At 37.9% G+C, this 18,047-nt stretch overlaps 1 protein-coding gene across 1 annotated transcript in view; it reads right to left on the bottom strand.

The window, feature by feature from the left end:
* RNF17 (ring finger protein 17) overlaps nt 1-18,047 on the bottom strand; it is a 102,980-nt gene that overhangs the window by 57,011 nt on the left and 27,922 nt on the right. The window contains exons 10-14 of the mRNA XM_060128932.1: nt 17,731-17,920; nt 16,081-16,249; nt 14,563-14,753; nt 13,258-13,399; nt 1,222-1,375 (exon numbers count right to left, since the gene is read on the bottom strand). Of these exons, the coding sequence (XP_059984915.1) occupies nt 1,222-1,375; nt 13,258-13,399; nt 14,563-14,753; nt 16,081-16,249; nt 17,731-17,920 (846 nt within the window). The remainder of the gene's footprint in view (nt 1-1,221; nt 1,376-13,257; nt 13,400-14,562; nt 14,754-16,080; nt 16,250-17,730; nt 17,921-18,047) is intronic.

Raw genomic sequence — 18,047 nt, 5'->3', positions numbered from 1 at the left:
CGTTCCACATTATTGTACAGTAACCACTTTTCATCCTCCGTCACAATTTGTTTTAAAAATGGAATGTTTTTGTTACGTTTCAGTGGAGAATCGCATGAGGAAATACAGTCAAGAAGGTTTTTTTCGCTTAACTAACGTGGAACCCAAACATCAAAGCGATGAACGTAACCAAGCTGGTGCAAATGATTTTCAACCCTTGATTTGGATGTTTTGAGTATGTCAGCTACTCAAAAGCATCTCCAGCATGGTATGACATTGACTGTTCTCAATTAATGTCTCTATTTGATCGATATCAACTTCAACTGGTCTACCTGACAGTGGAGCATCGTCCAGAAAGAAATCTCCAGCATGAAACTTCGCAAACCACTTTTGACACGTTCTATCAGTCACTGCACCTTCTCCATACACTGCACAAATCTTTTTTTGCGTTTCAGTCGCGTTTTTACCTTTCTTGAAATAATAAAGCATAATATGCTAAAAATGTTGTTTTTCTCTTCCATCTTCAAAATTAAAATGGCTACACAAATTTCACCAATTTTGATGTTTCTTTTTAAATGCACGCTGATACGACAGCTGTCACAATACAACAAACAATACAATTGTTTCAAATGAAGTTAAAGACAACTAAGTGCTATGAGAGCCATCTTACGGGAGAAATGAACCTTTTGGCCAACCCAATGAAAGAAAATGGAGTGAAAAACTGATGCAATTATTAACTCAGAATTAAACTATACTTTATGGAGTAGCACTGAAAATACCTGCATAGAATAAGAATATAACTAAAAATTTTGATATATCAATAACTATGTGGGGGGAGAGAGGGGACAAAAGAGCTACAAGAGATCTAAAATTCATATAACATAATTAATACCTAAGACTGAAGTACCTACAAAGTATTATATTATTTAGAAGAAACAACACAGATAAATAACAAAAAGTATTTGTCTTTTTGGAGAAGAGTGAAGTATGTGTCATTTACCACTATTTAACTTTCTCAATAAGGCAATGTTAGAAAACAACAAAAAAAATGGTGAAGTCCTAGTCAAATCGAATGAAATCTAAGGAGCCAGAGGTTCATCTATCAACACTATTGCTAGCTTTCTAAAGAGCAAAACTGTAAGATCAGATAATATCACTTCCATGATTTAATTTGTACTGACTCAAATGGTATCAATTTTTAAGCATAACACTTCCCTGAGGAAATAGTGTGCAATTTCCTACCAATAACTTTTGCTCGGTACCAAACTCCATCTTCAAATTTAGCTACACAGGCTTGATCTTGAACTGGACAGAGGATTTCAAGATTTTCTGCATCTTCATTTTTATAGAATTCCTCAATTGCCTTTAATACAAATAAAAAATCCAGGCTCTTTATCTAAGAAACAGAGTTAAAGCAGGGATTAAAGCACTGTAGTTTCATAGAAACTTAAAATTTAAGTGTTGCATGTTTATAGGCACTGCTCATAAAATTATGAAATATTAGAACTGAATTAGATATAAGCTGTCATGTAATTTATATCTGAAATATTTTGTTACAGAAGTAGTATATAAAATTAGCATATATAAACATAACAAAATTTTTAAAAATCACATTTTTCCAGATATCTAAAACGTATATGCTTCTAGGTATTTTTCTTTTTTTTTGGCTGCGCTGTGCAGCTTGCAGGATCTTAGTTCCCTGATCAGGGACTGAACCCAGGCCCAGAGCAGTGAAAGTGCTGAGTCCTAATCACTGGACCACCAGGGAACTCCCGCTCCTAGATCTTTTTCTAAGCACACTTTCCATACTTTTGTATGTACCAAAAATGAGACCATACCATACGTATAATTCGATAATCTGCATTTTTCTATCAATTCTCACTTTTTCTGCCTCAGTAAGTGTTCCTACTAGTACTTCTAGACCATATTAGATTTCCCTAACTGACCAAACCCAGTATCCAATCTAAGACTACATGTTATATTTGGTTACCTCAATAAGTCTTATAATTTAGTGTAGTGTTCTTTTTAAAATGACCCTGTCTTATTAAAGACAGTGTGCTATTTTTCTGCAGAATGCCCCATCTTCTGGATTTATGTGGTTATGTTTTCATCCTGTTATTTATCTTGTTCCGCCACCGAGCAGGGCCTATCCCTGGAATTTCTCCCAAACTGAGAGTTGTATCTACAAGTTTGATGGATTCAAGCCAAATCTTTTGGCTAGAATACGTCAAGTTGCAACAAATCAAGACACAATATTACTGACTCACTAAGGATATGCTAAGATTCACCTACAGAAAGGGCTTGTGATTCTCATCCCTTCATTATACAGTTATGTTTTTCCCTTGTGGTCACCAAGTAATTCATGTAGTACTACTCTGGCATTGTATGAACGTCCAATTTCCCATCAGCCATCCATCTAATGGTTTTAATGTGAATTGATAAATCTTCTTTAATAAATCAATCATTTCAGTAGAGTTTGTGAAATGACTGCATAATTGAATAGAGCTTTATCTTATTAAATGGGACTATTTGGTTACTTTAAAACCTGATGTTCTTATACTACTTAAAACACAGCTCCTAAAACAAAACCAAGGATGAAATGTTTATTTTTCCAAATACCAATTCTTAAGATGAAAAATATTTTAAAATCCATCTCAAATGGTCAAAAAATGAAGTTTTTCTCTTTTGTGGGTATAATAATGCAAGTGGAAATTTTCTGAATCTTTTGTTATTTCATATAAATTATTTTCACAACACTTTAAACCTTTTTTTTTTTTCCACAGTACATTGTTGTAATTGTTCTATTTTATTGTTGGTTATTGTTGTTAATCTCTTGCTGTGCCTAATTTATAAATTAAACTGTATCTTAGGTATACATGTATAGGAAAAAACATCATATATACAGGGTTCAGTACTGTCCACAGTTTCAGGCGTCCACTGGGAGTCTTGTATCCCCTGCAGACAAGGGGGGACCACTATATGTGATGGAGGAAATGGACGGAGGTCTGGATGCACAGACTGTAAACCTTTATTTCTAAGTAGGTATTATTCATATTCTTCCATTAACAGATTACCCAAATGGAACACTGGAAAATTCAACAGAGAAATGACATCAGCAAAACAGCAGACTCTGAAGCTCCAAGCTCTTGTGTCCCCACAGAAACACTGAAAAAATGAGAAACCATCTGAACCAACTTTGTTAGAGCTCTGGGAAACAAAGGCTTACAGCACCCAAGCAAACACCCAATCAAGCTTTCAACATTCAAGGAAATCAACATAAACATTTGCTGAACACGAGCTAAAAGAACAGAGAGACTTCAGTGATCACATACTAGGAATAGTATTTGTAAGAATAGTTTGAAAAAGTCTCAAAATAAACCAACTACTAGTCTTCAACAATTTTAAAAAATCCAGGATGTGTGTGGCGGGTGATCTTTCAGAGTTCTGTAATAGTCAATGCCCAATTTTCAACAAGAAATCAGAAGGCATACAAAGAAACAGGAAAACATGGCTCATTCCAAGGAACAAAATAAACAGACAGAAATCAGCCCTTAGGAAGCCCAGATAATGGATTTACTAGACAAAGACTTTAGAACAACTGTCTTAAATATGCTCAAACAGCTAAAGGAAAACATGGACAAAGAACTAGAGAAAACCAGGAAAACAATAAAGGATTAAAATGAAAGTATCAACAAAGAGACAGTAATTATAAAAAGGAATCAAATTCTGGAGCTGAAAAGTACAATAACTGAAACAAAAAATATTCTGGAGGGGTTCAATAGCAGATTTGATCAGGCAGAAGAGTCAGTGAACTTGAATATAGGACAACTGAAATAGTGAGGAACAGAAAGAAGAAAGAATTAAGTGAACAGAGCCCAAAGTATTTGTCAGATATTAATCACACCAATATATGCATTATGGGAGTCCCAGAAAGAGAAGAGAGAAAGAAAGGAGCAGAGAGAGTATCTGAAGAAATAATGACCAAAAACTTCCCAAATTTGATGAAATACACAAATCTACAAATCCAAGCAATATTATGGGTTGATTTGTGTCTCCTCCAAAAAGATATGTTGGAGTTGTAATCCCCAGAACCTCAAAACATGACCTTATTTGGAGATACGGTATTTATCAAGTTAAAATGAGGTCGTTAAAGTAGGCCTTAATCCAATGTGATTGGTGTCCTTATTAAAAGGGGTAAATTTGGGCACAAAGACACATACACAGGAGAATGCATGTAAAGATGAAGGCAGAAACTGGAGTGAGGCAGAAGCCACTGAACACCAAATTTTCCAGCTAACCACCAGAAGCTAGGGAAAAAGGCATGGAATAGATTCTCACTCACAACCTTCAGAAGGAACCAACACTACTAACAACTTGATCTCACACTTCTAGATTCCAGAATTGTGAGACAATAAATTTATGTTGTTTAAGCCACTTAACTTGTGGAACTTTCTTATGGCACCCCTAAGAAATGAATACAGATTTTGGAATAGGAAAGTAGTGTGCTGTTGTAATAAATACCTAACATATGAGAGAAGCTTTGAAATTGGGTAATGAATAGAAAGAAAAGGAAGAATTATGCGGTACTTGAATGAAAATAACCAGATTGCTTTGGAAAGATTACTGGCAGAAATATGGATGTTAAAGGTGCTTCTGGTGAGATTTCAGACAGAAATGAGGAATACGATACTGAAAACTGGAGGAAAGGCAATCCTTGTTACACAGTGGTAGAGAACTTGGTTGAATTATGTTCTACTGGGTGAAAAGTTGAACTTGGATATTTAGCTGAGGACACTGCTAAGCAAAGTGTCAAAGTGCCAGCCAGGTTTCTCCTTGCTGCTTATAATAAAATGTGAGAGGACAGACATAAATTGAAGAATAAATTGTTAAACATAAAGGAAGCAGAATCTGAAGATTTAGAAAATTCTCAGCCTATATGTATTTCAAAAAATGAGAAAGCAAGCTCTGGAGTGAACACCAAGGGCATGGCTGGACAGTGTCTGCTCAAGAGATTATGGGTAGGGCTTCCCCGGTGGCACAGTGGTTGGGAGTCCGCCTGCCGATGCGGGGGATGCGGGTTCATGCCCCAGTCTGGGAGGATCCCACATGCCGCTGGGCGGCTGGGCCCGTGGGCCATGGCCGCTGAGCCTGCGCGTCCAGAGCCTGTGCTACACAATGGGAGAGGCCGCAGTGGTGGGAGGCCCGCGTACAGCAAAAAAAAAAAAAAAAAAAAAGAGATTATGGGTATACGACTTGTGGATCTAATCATTCGTCTCAGCAGAAACAATGCCAGCGTGAACTGAAGGGGACAGAGGTGAGAGGAAATGAAGGGGGGCCGGTGGGCTTGTGGGATTCTATAGGCAGGAAGTGAGCTGATAGAGCTATTCAGTTATGAACTTATGTTTCAAGAAAAGGGAAGACTGATCCTGAAGGAGATTCAGAGGCTAGTGTGTCTGCAACTGCTACTCAGGCCCAGAGGGCACAGACCTGAGAGGCAGGGCTGGTTCCTCCTCTGTTCCAGGGATGGGGCCTCCTCCTGGGTTCCAGAGGGTTAGGATAAATCCTCAATTCCAATGGGTGAGGTTGCTGCCATGACTGAAGGGGTAGGGCCACCACCCTAGTGGGACTGGAGGACAGAGCATCCAGCCAATGAGGATTATTCTCAAGCCATAAGAATCTAATGGAATTTTCCCTGCTAGGTTTTAGACTTACTGTCTAGTCTCACAGATTCAGAGACAGAGAGGAGTTCTGCCTCAGCTTGAGTTAAACAATTCTTACCTATACCTGATTCAGATAATCAGGGATTTAGTGATTTTATATGAGATTCTGGATTTAGATTTGATGCTAGAATGATTAAGATTTTTTGGAATGTTGGGATGGGGTTATTGCATGTGGGGAGGAAATTTTTGATACAGCAGAAAGTGGACTGTTTATGGGTTGAATTGTGTCCTCCCCCCCAAATATGTTGAAGTTCTAACCCCCCCAGTACCTCAGCATGTGTCCTTATTTGGAGATAGGGTTTTACCTTGATAGGTATTATCAAGTTAAAGTCTTAGGCGGGACCTAATTCAACATGACTGTTGTCTGTATTAAAAAACTGAGACAGACAAGTACACAGAGAGAGTGCCATGTGAAGGAAGCAGAGACTGGGATGACGCAGCAGAAGCCAATGAGTGCTAAAGACTGCCGGCAAACCACCAAATCTAGGGGAGAGACATGGAACAGATCACAGACCTCACCCTCCCAGACCAAAGAAGGAACCAACTCTGCCAACACCTTGACCTTAAACTTGCAGACTCCAGAACTGTGAGAAAATAAATTTCTGCTTTTTTAAACTACCTACTATATGGCACTTTTTGCACGAGGGGGGTGGGAGTGGGCATGCCACACAGCTTGTGGGATCTTAGTTCCCTGACCACAGATTGAACCTGGCTCCTGGCAGTGAAAGCGCAGAGTTCTAACCACTGTACTGCCAGGCAATTCCCTGTGGCACTTCGTTATAGCTGCCCTAGAAAGTTACTATACTCAAAAAACGCAAAGTAGGATAAATTCAAAGAGAGACACTAGATGCATGATAAACAAACTGTCAACAGCCAAAGACAAAGTGAGAGTTGTGAAAGCAGCAAGAGAGAAGTGACTTGTCATATATAAGGGATCATCAATAAGATTATCATCTGACTTCTCATCAGAAATCCTGGAGGTCAGAAGATAATATTAAACTGCTGAAAGAAAAAAAGCATCAACTGAGAATTACAGATCCAGCAAAACTATCCTTCAAAAGACAGGAAGAAATAAGCTATTCACAGATAAACAAGAGGTGAGGAAGTTCACTAACACCAGACCTGTCTTATAAACAATGCTAAAGGGAGTCATTCAGGAGGAAATGAAAGGTGCTAGAGTGTAACTCAGAGCCACATTAAAATGTAAAGATCTGTGGTTAACATAAATACGTGGACAAATATGAAAGCCAATATTATTAACTTTAGTTTGTAATTCCACTTTTATTTTCTACAGGATTTAAAAGATAAATGCATAAAAATAATTATAAATCTACATTATTGAGCACACAATGTACAAAGATTCATTTCTGAGATCAATAATATAAAAGGAGAATGGAGTTATACACAAGTAGGGTTTTGTTCAATTAAAGTTGGTAACAATTTGTATTAACTTCTGTCACTTTAGGATGTTATATGTAATCCCCATGGTAACAATAGATAAATATATAGATACACAAAAGGAAATAAGAAGGGAACCAAAACATGATGCTACAGTATTTCCACACCCATGTTCATTGCAGCATCATTCACAATAGTCAAGAGGTAGAAGCAAACCAAATGTCCATCAATGGATGAATGAATTAATAAAATGTGGTATATACATACAATGGAATATTAGTCAGCCTTAAAGAAGTTAAGTCCTGTCACATGCTACAACATAGGGCATTATGCTAAGTGAAAAAAGCCAGTGCCAAAAGGACAAATACAGGTACCCCTGCTATCTGAAAGTGGAGTGTTCCTATGAAATCTTTTGTAAGCCAAAATGCAGTAGGGCTTCCCTGGTGGCGCAGTGGTTGAGAGTCCGCCTGCCGATGCAGGGGACACGGGTTCGTGCCCCGGTCCGGGAAGATCCCACATGCCGCGGAGCGGCTGCGCCCGTGAGCCATGGCCGCTGAGCCTGTGCGTCCGGAGCCTGTTGCTCCGCAATGGGAGAGGCCACAACAGTGAGAGGCCCGCGTACCGCCAAAAAAAAAAAAAAAAAAAAAAAAAAGTAGTAGTAACCAAAAATTCTCTTCAGATTTCTTCAGTTAGTAAAAACAGATACTAACACAGGTCTTTCAGAAAAGCGAAGCTGGTGTAAAGCGAACTTTCGAAAAGCAGGGTAAAGCTGTACTGTATGATTCCACTTACATAAAGTATCTAAATAGCCAAATTCATAGAAAAAGAAAGTAGAATTGTAGTTGTCAGTGGTTGAGGGTAGAATGAAATACGGAGTTACTGTTCAAGGGGCACTGAGTTTCAGTTTTGCAAGATGAACAGATTCTAGAGATCTGTTGTACAACAACATGAATATAGTGAACACTACTGAATATACATCTTAAAGTGGTTAAGAGGGCAAATTTTGTATGTGAAGGACTGACAGATTTTCTTCTAAGAACAGTAACAGGACAGGATGCATGCTTTTGCCACTGCTATTTAATATATTATTTTAAGTTCTAGCCAGAGGAATTAGGCAAAAAAAGATAGAAAAGCCAAACAAATTGACAAAGAGTAGGAAAATGATCTCTTTTTGCAGATGACATGACCTTACAGGTAGAAAACCCTAAGATGCCACAAAAATACTAGTAGGTCTAATAAATGAATTCGGCAAAGATGTAGGATACAAAATGAACCGACAAAAAAATCAGATGCATTTCTACAAAATAACAATGAACAGTCTGAAAAGGAAATCAAGAAAACAATTCATTTTACAATAGAATAAAAAGAATATACTCAGGAATAAACATAATCGAGGATGCTACAGACGTGTACACTTGTTGTACACTACACAACACTGCTGAAATGAATGAAGACAAAATAAAGATGCAAAGATCTCCCATGTTCATGAACTGAAAGATTTAATATTAAGATGTCAGCACCCAAAGCAATCTACAATTCAAAGCCATCCCTATCAAAATCCCAACGATGTTTCATGTAGAATAGAAAAACGCATCTGAAAAGTCACATGGAATCTCAAGGGACCCCAAACTTCCAAAACAAACTTGAAAAAGAACAAAGTTGGAGAGCTCACACATCCTGATTTCAAAACTTGCTACAAAGCCACAGTAATTAAAACAGTGTGCCACTCAGCATTCAGACAAGGAATAAAAGGTATCCAAATTGGAAGGGAAGAGGTAAAATTGTCACTATATGCAGATGACATGATACTATACATAGAAAACCCTAAGGATGCCACACAAAACCTACAAGATCTGGGACTTCCCTGATGGTCCAGTGGGTAAGACTCCACACTCCCAATGCAGGGGGCCTGGGTTCAATCCCTGGTCGGGAAACTAGATCCCACATGCGTGCTTCAACTAAGAGTCTGCATGCCACAACTAAGAATCTGCATGCTGCAACTGAGACCTGGTACAGCCTAAATAACTAACTAAATATTAAAAAAAAAAAAAAAGCTCTACTAGATCTAATAAAGGAATTCAGCAAAGTAGCAGGATACAAGATTAACATTCAGAAATCAGTTGCATTTCTTTACACTAACAATAAAATAATATCAGAAAGGGAATGTAAAAAAAAAAAACCTTTTAAAATTGCACCAAAAAAACCCCACCTTGGAATAAACCTGACCAAGGAGCTAAAAGACTTATATGCTGAGAACTATAAAACATTAATAAAGGAAATTACAGAGAAATCAAAGGAATGGAAAGATATCCCACGCTCTCGGATTGGAAGAATTAATACTGTTAAAATGGCAATACTACCCAAAGCAATCTACAGATTTAATGAGATCCCTATCAAATTACCCATGACAGTTTTCAGAGAACTAGAACAATAATCCAAAAACTTACATGGAAACATAAAATACCCAGAACTGCCAAAGCAATCCTGAGGAAAATAACAAAGCAGGAGGCATAATTCTCCCAGATTTCAGACAATACTACAAAGCTACAGGAATCAAAGCAGTGTGGTATTGGTACAAAAACAGACATATGGATCAATGGAACAGAACAGAGAGTCCAGAAATAAACCCACACATCTACGATCAATTAATCTTCAAAAAGGAGGCAAGAGGGCTTCCCTAGTGGTGCAGTGGTTGAGAGTCTGCCTGCCGATGCAGGGAACACGGGTTCGTGCCTCGGTCTGGGAGGGTCCCACATGCTGCAGAATGGCTGGGCCCGTGAGCCATGGCCGCTGAGCCTGCGCGTCCGGAGCCTGTGCTCCACAACGGGAGAGGCCACAACAGTGAGAGGCCCGCGTACCGCAAAAAAAAAAAAAAAAAGGAGGCAAGAATATAAAATGGGAAAAAGTCTCTTTAGCAGTGGTGCTGGGAAAGTCGGACAGCTGAATGTAAATCAGTGAAGTTAGAACACACCCTCACACCATGCACAAAAAATAAACTCAAATGAGATGGCTTGAAGACTTTTATAAGACATAAAACCATAAAACTCCTAGAAGAGAGCATAGGCAAAACATTCTCTGACATAAACTGTACCAATGTTTTCTTAGGTCAGGCTCCCAAGGCAATAGAAATTAAAACAAAAACAAACAAACAGGACCTGATGAAACTCACAAGCTTTTGCACAGCAAAGAAAACCATAAACAAAACGAAAAGACAACCTACAGTATGGGAGAAAATATTTGCAAATGATACAACCGACAAGGGCTTAATCTCCAAAATATATAAACAGCTCATACAACTCAACAACAACAACAACAACAAAAAACCCAACTGAAAAATGAGCAGGAGACCTTAATAGACACTTCTCCAAAGAAGACATACAGATGGTCAGTAGGCACATGAAAAGATGCTCCACATGACTGACTATTAGAGAAATGCATATCAAAACTACAATGAGGTACCACCTCACACTGGTCAGAATGGCCACCATTAAAAAAGTCTATAGGGGGATTTCCCTGGTGGTGCAGTGGTTAAGAATCCACCTGTCAATGCAGGGGTCACGGGTTCGAGCCCTGGTCCAGGAAGATCCCACATGCCACGGAGCAACTAAGCCCACGCGCCACAACTACTGAGCCCGTGTGCCACAACTACTGAAGCTCGCGTGCCTAGAGCTCATGCTCTGAAACAAGAGAAGCCACTGCAATGAGAAGGCTGCACACCACAACGAAGAGTAGCCCCCACTCGACACAACTAGAGAATGCCTGCGTGCAGCAACTAAGACCCAACACAGCCATTAAAAAAAAAAAAAGAAAAAGTCTATAGGGACTTCCCTGATGGTCCAGTGATTAAGACTCCGTGCTTCCACTGCAGGGGGCACAGGTTCGATCCCTGGCTGGGGAACTAAGATCCTGCATGCCACGTGGCATGACCAAAAAAGTAAATAAAAGCAAAAAAATTAAAAATATTAAAAGTCTACAAATAACAAACGCTGGAGAGGCTGTGGAGAAAAGGGAACCCTCCTACACTGTTAGTGGGAATGTAAATTGGTGTAGCCACTATGGAGAACAGTATGGAGGTTTTAGAAAACTAAAAATAGAGATATACCATATGATCCAGCAATTCCACTCCTGGGCATATATCCAGAGAAAACTATAATTCAAAAAGATACATGCACCCCTATGTTCACAGCAACACCATTCACAATAGCCATGACATGGAAGCAACCTAAATGTCCATCGAAAGATGAAAGGATGAAGAAGATGTGGTATATATATACAATGGAATACTATTCAGCCATAGAAAAGAACAAAATAATGCCATTTGCAGCAACATGGATGCAACAAGAGATTATCATACTAAGTGAAGTAATTCAGAAGGAGAAAGACAAATACCATATGATATCACTTACATGTAGAATCTAAAATATGGCAAAAATGAACCTATCTATAAAACAGAAATAGACTCACAGACATAGAAAACACTTGTGGTTGCCAAGGGGGAGGGTGAGAGGCAGAGGGATGGACTGTGAGTCTGGGGTTGGTAGATGCAAACTATTACATTTACAGTGGATAAACAACAAGGTCCTACTGTACAGCACAGGGAACAATATTCAATCTCCTGGGATAAACCATAATGGAAAAGAATATTAAAAAAGAATGTAGGGCTTCCCTGGTGGCGCAGTGGTTGAGAGTCCACCTGCCGATGCAGGGGACACGGGTTCGTGCCCCGGTACGGGAAGATCCCACATGCCGCGGAGCGGCTGCGCCCGTGAGCCATGGCCGCTGAGCCTGCGCGTCCAGAGCCTGTGCTCCGCAACGCGAGAGGCCACAGTGGTGACACCCGCATACCGCAAAAAAAAAAAAAAAAGGATGTATATATGTATATAACTGAGTCACTCTGCAGTGCAGCAGAGATTGGCACACTGTAAATCAACTATACTTCAATTAAAAAAAAAAAAAACCAAAAAAACCAGTGTGCTACTGCCATAAGGACAGATGGATGGACCAATGGAATAGAAAAGAGAGCCCAGAAATAAACATTCACGTATATGGTCAACTGAGTTTTGACAAGAGTGCCCAGACCATACAATGGAGAAAAGACCATCTTTTCAACAAACAGTGCTGGGTAAACTGGATATCCAAATGGGAAAGAATGAACCTTTCCCTTACACCATATATAAAAATTAGCTCAAAATAACTCAAAGACCTAAATGTAAGAGCTAAAACTATAAAACTCACAGAAGAAAACACAGGGGGGAAAAGCTTCACGATGTTAGATTGGCAATGATTTCTTGGATATGACATCAAAATACCGGCAACAAAAGAAAAAGTAGATAAACTGGACTTTATCAATTAAAAACTTTTTGAAAGAATGCTATCAAGAGAGTGATAAGGTAAGCCACAGAATAAGAGATAACATCTGAAAATGATATATCTGATAAAGGATTAATGTATAATCCTTTATACATTATACATTATACATACATCCTTTATACATTATACATATAATGTATAATGTATAATCCATAATGTATAAAGATCTCCTGTAACCCAACAACAGCAAAATAAATAATCCAATTCAAAAATGGGCAATGGACTGGAATTAACTCATTCTAAGGGCCATACTGCTTTGTGTGACACATAAAGCATGGACACAAAGAGATCAATGAAGATAAACTTTAATGCTGGTAGCTATCTAAAACAGACCCATCAGTCATATACCCAAAATTTTCTATGAATGCCTTTAACCTGAATCTATTTTGGTATTGTAATTCAGAAAATTACCTAGGAATAAGAAGTAAATTCTCATACATTATCAGAAGCAGGTGTTATCATTTTATTTTGATTTGCCAGCTCTATGTGCTCTCCTGGTTTCTAGATTTCAGAAGGTAGCAAGAAACATTTACACATTAGGGATCCTTCATTTTCCTTCCCCTCCATACTTCACTAACTTGCCTGATAAATTTAGATTTCCTTCAATTTACTATGAATCATGTGAATTTCTTGTTTAAAAACAAGAAACTACTAAGCTACTAAGAAACTTAAATTTGCAGAAGGTTGATAGTGGTTTGCTCTCAATTCATACTGGGCACTCACTTCCATTATAAATTTCTACTTAAAATTTGAAAAAATACTTTGTCTCAAAGGACCACTATATACTTACCAACTGAAGATAGAAATCAGTAGGACTATTTATATGACAAACCATAACTGAAACATCTGTCATTTCCTTAGGCAAAACAGGTGGATGATAGTGTAAAGTCGTATTTTTTTCAGAGTGACTTCTTGATAACTGAGACCTAAACCTAATTAAAAGCATAAGCAAGAGCCATTAAGTCTCTCTTCTCTCAGTGGATTAATTGATCTGAAGAAAGGACTTACACACATACTGATTTATCTACCAAGAGTATTTTTCCAATTTCTCTCTTCTAACTTACAACATTTCTTAGTATTGTCTCCAATTATCAAACCAGGATAAATAAGAGGTCAAGTCTCAAAACTCAATAATTAACCTTCAAGTTTGTGCTGGAACATTTGTGAGTTGGGCCTGTATGTTCTACTCAAAGTTTCTACTCTTTTGGTTGACAATACCCAGCATCTATGGTAGCAATCAGAAAGGCCAGCTGAGGGGTTTCTGTGACCCCTTTCAGCTCCAATACTCTACTTAAGTTTTATTTTTCCAGAATGGAATCTACTTGGGTCACTTCCAGAGTCGTGTAATTGCTCAGGACAGAAAGTAGTATCTTCCATTATCTCTGTGGTTACTTAGTCATCTTACTTTGCTCATCAGACATGAGAAAGGAAAGAAATTTAAGTATCTACTCTAGATTCATACATTAAATATAGAGTGGTGATCATGATCTTATTCCAAAGGTTAGAAAATGTAAGAACTCTTAAACTATAATTCTTAAAACCCTAGTGGAGCTACTTGTAAAAGTTAGCAAGAGTCTAAAAAAATGTTCCTATCTACCAATAGTTTCTATTTTGAGCTACCTTAATTTTTCTATTTCCTTAAATCAAATGACCTGAATGCAATTTTCACAGACAACCATACTTAGAAAACTCTGACAGCAATATTTTTAACCTCTTCGAGTATGTTAGGATGTCCCTGGTGGTCTAGTGGTTAGGATTTGGTGCGCCCTCTTAGTGTATGTTACAGTTCACTTTAGAGCCCATCTTTTTTTTTTTGCGGTACGCGGGCCTCTCACTGTTGTGGCCTCTCCCGTTAAGGAGCACAGGCTCCGGACGCGCCTGCTCAGCAGCCATGGCTCACAAACCTAGCCGCTCCGCTGCACGCGGGATCCTCCTGGACCGGGCCATGAACCCGCGTCCCCCGCGTCGGCAGGCGGACTCCCAACCACTGCGCCACCAGGGAGGCCCCAGAGCCCATATTTTTTAAAGGTAAAATCTGCTGTTCCAATTTATAGCTATAACCTTGAAAATATTTACATTTTAATAAGTTACCTACCTTGCTAGTTCCATAAAAACTAATGCATCTCTAAGAGACACAGGCATATCACTGCTTATTTTATTTGTTGGTGGCTTCTGCAGATCTACAATTAGCACACCATCTTCTTCTTTAAAAACTTTCATTAAAACAGCCTTCTTATTTACCATTTTCAAAAATTCTATTTTAGCTTCTTCTCCCCAGCCTTCAGTCTGTGGAAAAAGTAAAATTCCAATGTATTCAGTAATTATAATTGGCTCTAATGGTACAATGTTGTAGATTTAGCTTTCTAACAGCCAAAGTCTGCAAATTCGAACAAAGGCACTTAACCAACCATACATATTTAGAAGCGGCTGGGCCCACAAACCCAAAGACAGTCTTTATGTATGCACAATGTACGGATCACACTTAGATTTTATAAACATGGTCTCAAGGTGACCATAAGCTGTTGTACTTCAGGACTTAGTTTTACTTCTGAATATTAATATCAAGATAATAAATAAAAGTTTAAAAACAAAACAAGTATTATGTACGAATTTTCCACTTAAACGATGAAATCCAAAAGGTAATTTTGAAAGCATGATGGAAGCCATGTAATACATTAAAGATATTTACAATCATTAGCAGGTAACTTAGTTTCCCATTACTAGCAATATGTGAGGTAAATGCTACTTAAACAATAAGGAAAAATACTCACCCATTGAAAAAAAAATTTCTCACTGAACTTTGAAACTATAATTACTCATACCTAAAGTAAATTTCACAGGCCAAAACTACACATTCCTTAAAAATAAAACATCTTCTAAAGATTTTGTAAGTATAAAAGTAAAGCCCATTCAGAATAAAAAGGCAAAAAAAAAAAAAAAGATAAAATTAAAGCCAAAATAATTTTCCCATTTTGAGGAAAATACCAGGGCTAATATGTTTATGTGTTTCCTTTTACTTTTTTATTCATTTGTTCATTCTTTCAAATATTTGCTGAACGCCTACTACGTGCTCAGTGATTTGCTAAGTGTTGGAATACAAAGATGAGCAAAGGTGCAGACTCCTGCTTTCACAGACTTTATAATAATATAGCTGCTTAACAAGTATTTTTACACACAATTTCTGTCTCATAGGAGTTTTAAATCTTTCTGGGAAATAAATATTCATTAATAATATAAACAGAATGCAATATAGGCTATAAGCAGTGAGCAAAGGGCCATGGAAATAGTGAAGAAATGAATGGAAACACATACCACATAACATTTAAAATTTATTTTTCTCTCCATATTTATTTGACTCCAAAATTTTATGGTTTACTTGGCTATTTCACCTATCATTATGTTCATATATGCATATTCAACTCAATTTCCCGTTAAGAATGATTCTAATTGTAGAAACTGAAGTTCATTTCCTTTTTTATTGGCACCAATAGTTTATTATACAAAATGTATTTAACAAGAGAACTGAACCTACATTCAGTAATCTGATCAGCAATGCATAGCTAAAACTGGACTATCTGGCCCCTGAATAAGAAATAATTTAAGTCTCACTTACTGAATTCTGTGGAACAATGTCTTTCAATGAGCATGGCTGTGCTAATGGCTGGATGTCTTTCAGCAGCCCTTCAATATATGGCTCAGACTTCCTCAGAGCCAGACACAAGTCATTTAGTGTGACATGCTGCTTAGCAATGTGTTCTGATCTCACATAAGTATCACCAACTCTGGGAAGAATTCAAGCAATATTTACTGAAGATAATGCTTCAAGCCCAAACTTGCCTTACCCCACAAAAGGTATGCATTTCTAAGGATACTCTCTTTAAGTTAAATCTTCTAGGAAGTTATACTCTTTTAAAAATTTATTTATTCATTTATTTTTACATCTTTATTGGATTATAATTGCTTTACAATGATGTGTTAGTTGCTGCTGTATAACGAAGTAAATCAGCTATACATATACATACATCCCCATATCTCCTCCCTCTTGTGTCTCCCTCCCACCCTCCCTATCCCTCCCCTCTAGGTGGTCACAAAGCACCTAGCTGATCTCCCTGTGCTATGCAGCTGCTTCCCACTAGCTATCTATTTTACACATGGTAGTGTATATATGTCGATGCTACTCTCTCACTTCGTCCCAGCTTACCCTTCCCCCACTGTGTCCTCATGTCCATTCTCTACATCTACATCTCTATTCCTGCTGACACTAGGTTCATCAGTACCATTTTTCTAGATTCTATATAAATGTGTTAATATACGGTATTTTTCTCTTAGAAAGTTATATTCTGATTCATACTATCTCACTATATAGATTTAATCTAGCTTTTATAAACACAGACACTGTTTCTACCTATAGAAATAAATCTCAACTGCCTTCATCTGGATTGTCTTTCATATACCTATTTGGTTTAAATTTAAAAGGCATAATGACACCCCCAAACAAAAATCTATTTATAAAGCTATGACCATTTAATAAAGTGACCATGCAAGAGTTAATACTGGTCCTTACTAGAAGAACATTTTCAGTTTGTTTTATTTTCCTAGAAGACTGAGGGAAACAGTTTTGAACACCTAGAGTTAGACACTATGCCACTTTAACATACAATAATGGAATTATGGAAATATGATTAAAAATTTTACTCAATCATCTGGCAACTAACCGTAACATTTTATTTAAAAGAACCATTTTTGGGGCCTCCCTGGTGGCGCAGTGGTTGAGAGTCCGCCTGCCGATGCAGGGGACACGGGTTCGCGCCCCGGTCCGGGAAGATCCCACATGCCGCGGAGCAGCTGGGTCCGTGAGCCATGGCCGCTGAGCCTGCGCATCCAAAGCCTGTGCTCCACAACAGGAGAGCCCACAACAGTGAGAGACCCGCGTACCGCAAAAAAAAAAAAAACAAAAAAAAAACCCCACCATTTTTGTGCTTCATTTCCTGCTTTGAGGCTATATAGAAGAGCACTGAAGTTTGAAACATCAGAAAGTTCTTTTTCCAAGCTCCCCATCTAGTAACACTGATAGCTAATACTTTACTAATTCAGTAATTAGTACAGAGCAAAATAAAAGGTATATGCCTTGGAAGTGAAGAAGGATAACTTATTCCTCTCTACCTCTTCCTACTTTTCTTTCTTCTTTAGTATCTCCCCTCCTCCCCCATCACAAGTGTTTCTAAGCAGACCAGGAACACATAGTAATTATAAAATAACATACCCTGCAACAATTAGGACTTCAGAATTTCCAAAATCTACCATGAATATTTGTATTAGTGCAACTTTGTGGACTGAGAATTTGGTTGGAATACAAGGTTTTCTAATACTTTCACTTCCTATTGGAATTAATTCAGTAATAGTTCCTCGACACCACATTCCATTTTCAATACTGTTGACAAATATTCTTGCACCTAAATAATGGAGACAAATCATTATCAATGTTTACGAAGAAGAATATCTAATTAGCTCTAATTTACAAACATGTACATTAGTTCCACCACTAAGAAGTCTTAATTCATTTATTAACTGATGATACAG

The sequence above is a fragment of the Lagenorhynchus albirostris genome, chromosome 18, assembly GCF_949774975.1.
Source record: "Lagenorhynchus albirostris chromosome 18, mLagAlb1.1, whole genome shotgun sequence".
NCBI classification, from domain to species: domain Eukaryota; kingdom Metazoa; phylum Chordata; class Mammalia; order Artiodactyla; family Delphinidae; genus Lagenorhynchus; species Lagenorhynchus albirostris.
This window is presented reverse-complemented; position numbering and strand designations above follow the sequence as displayed.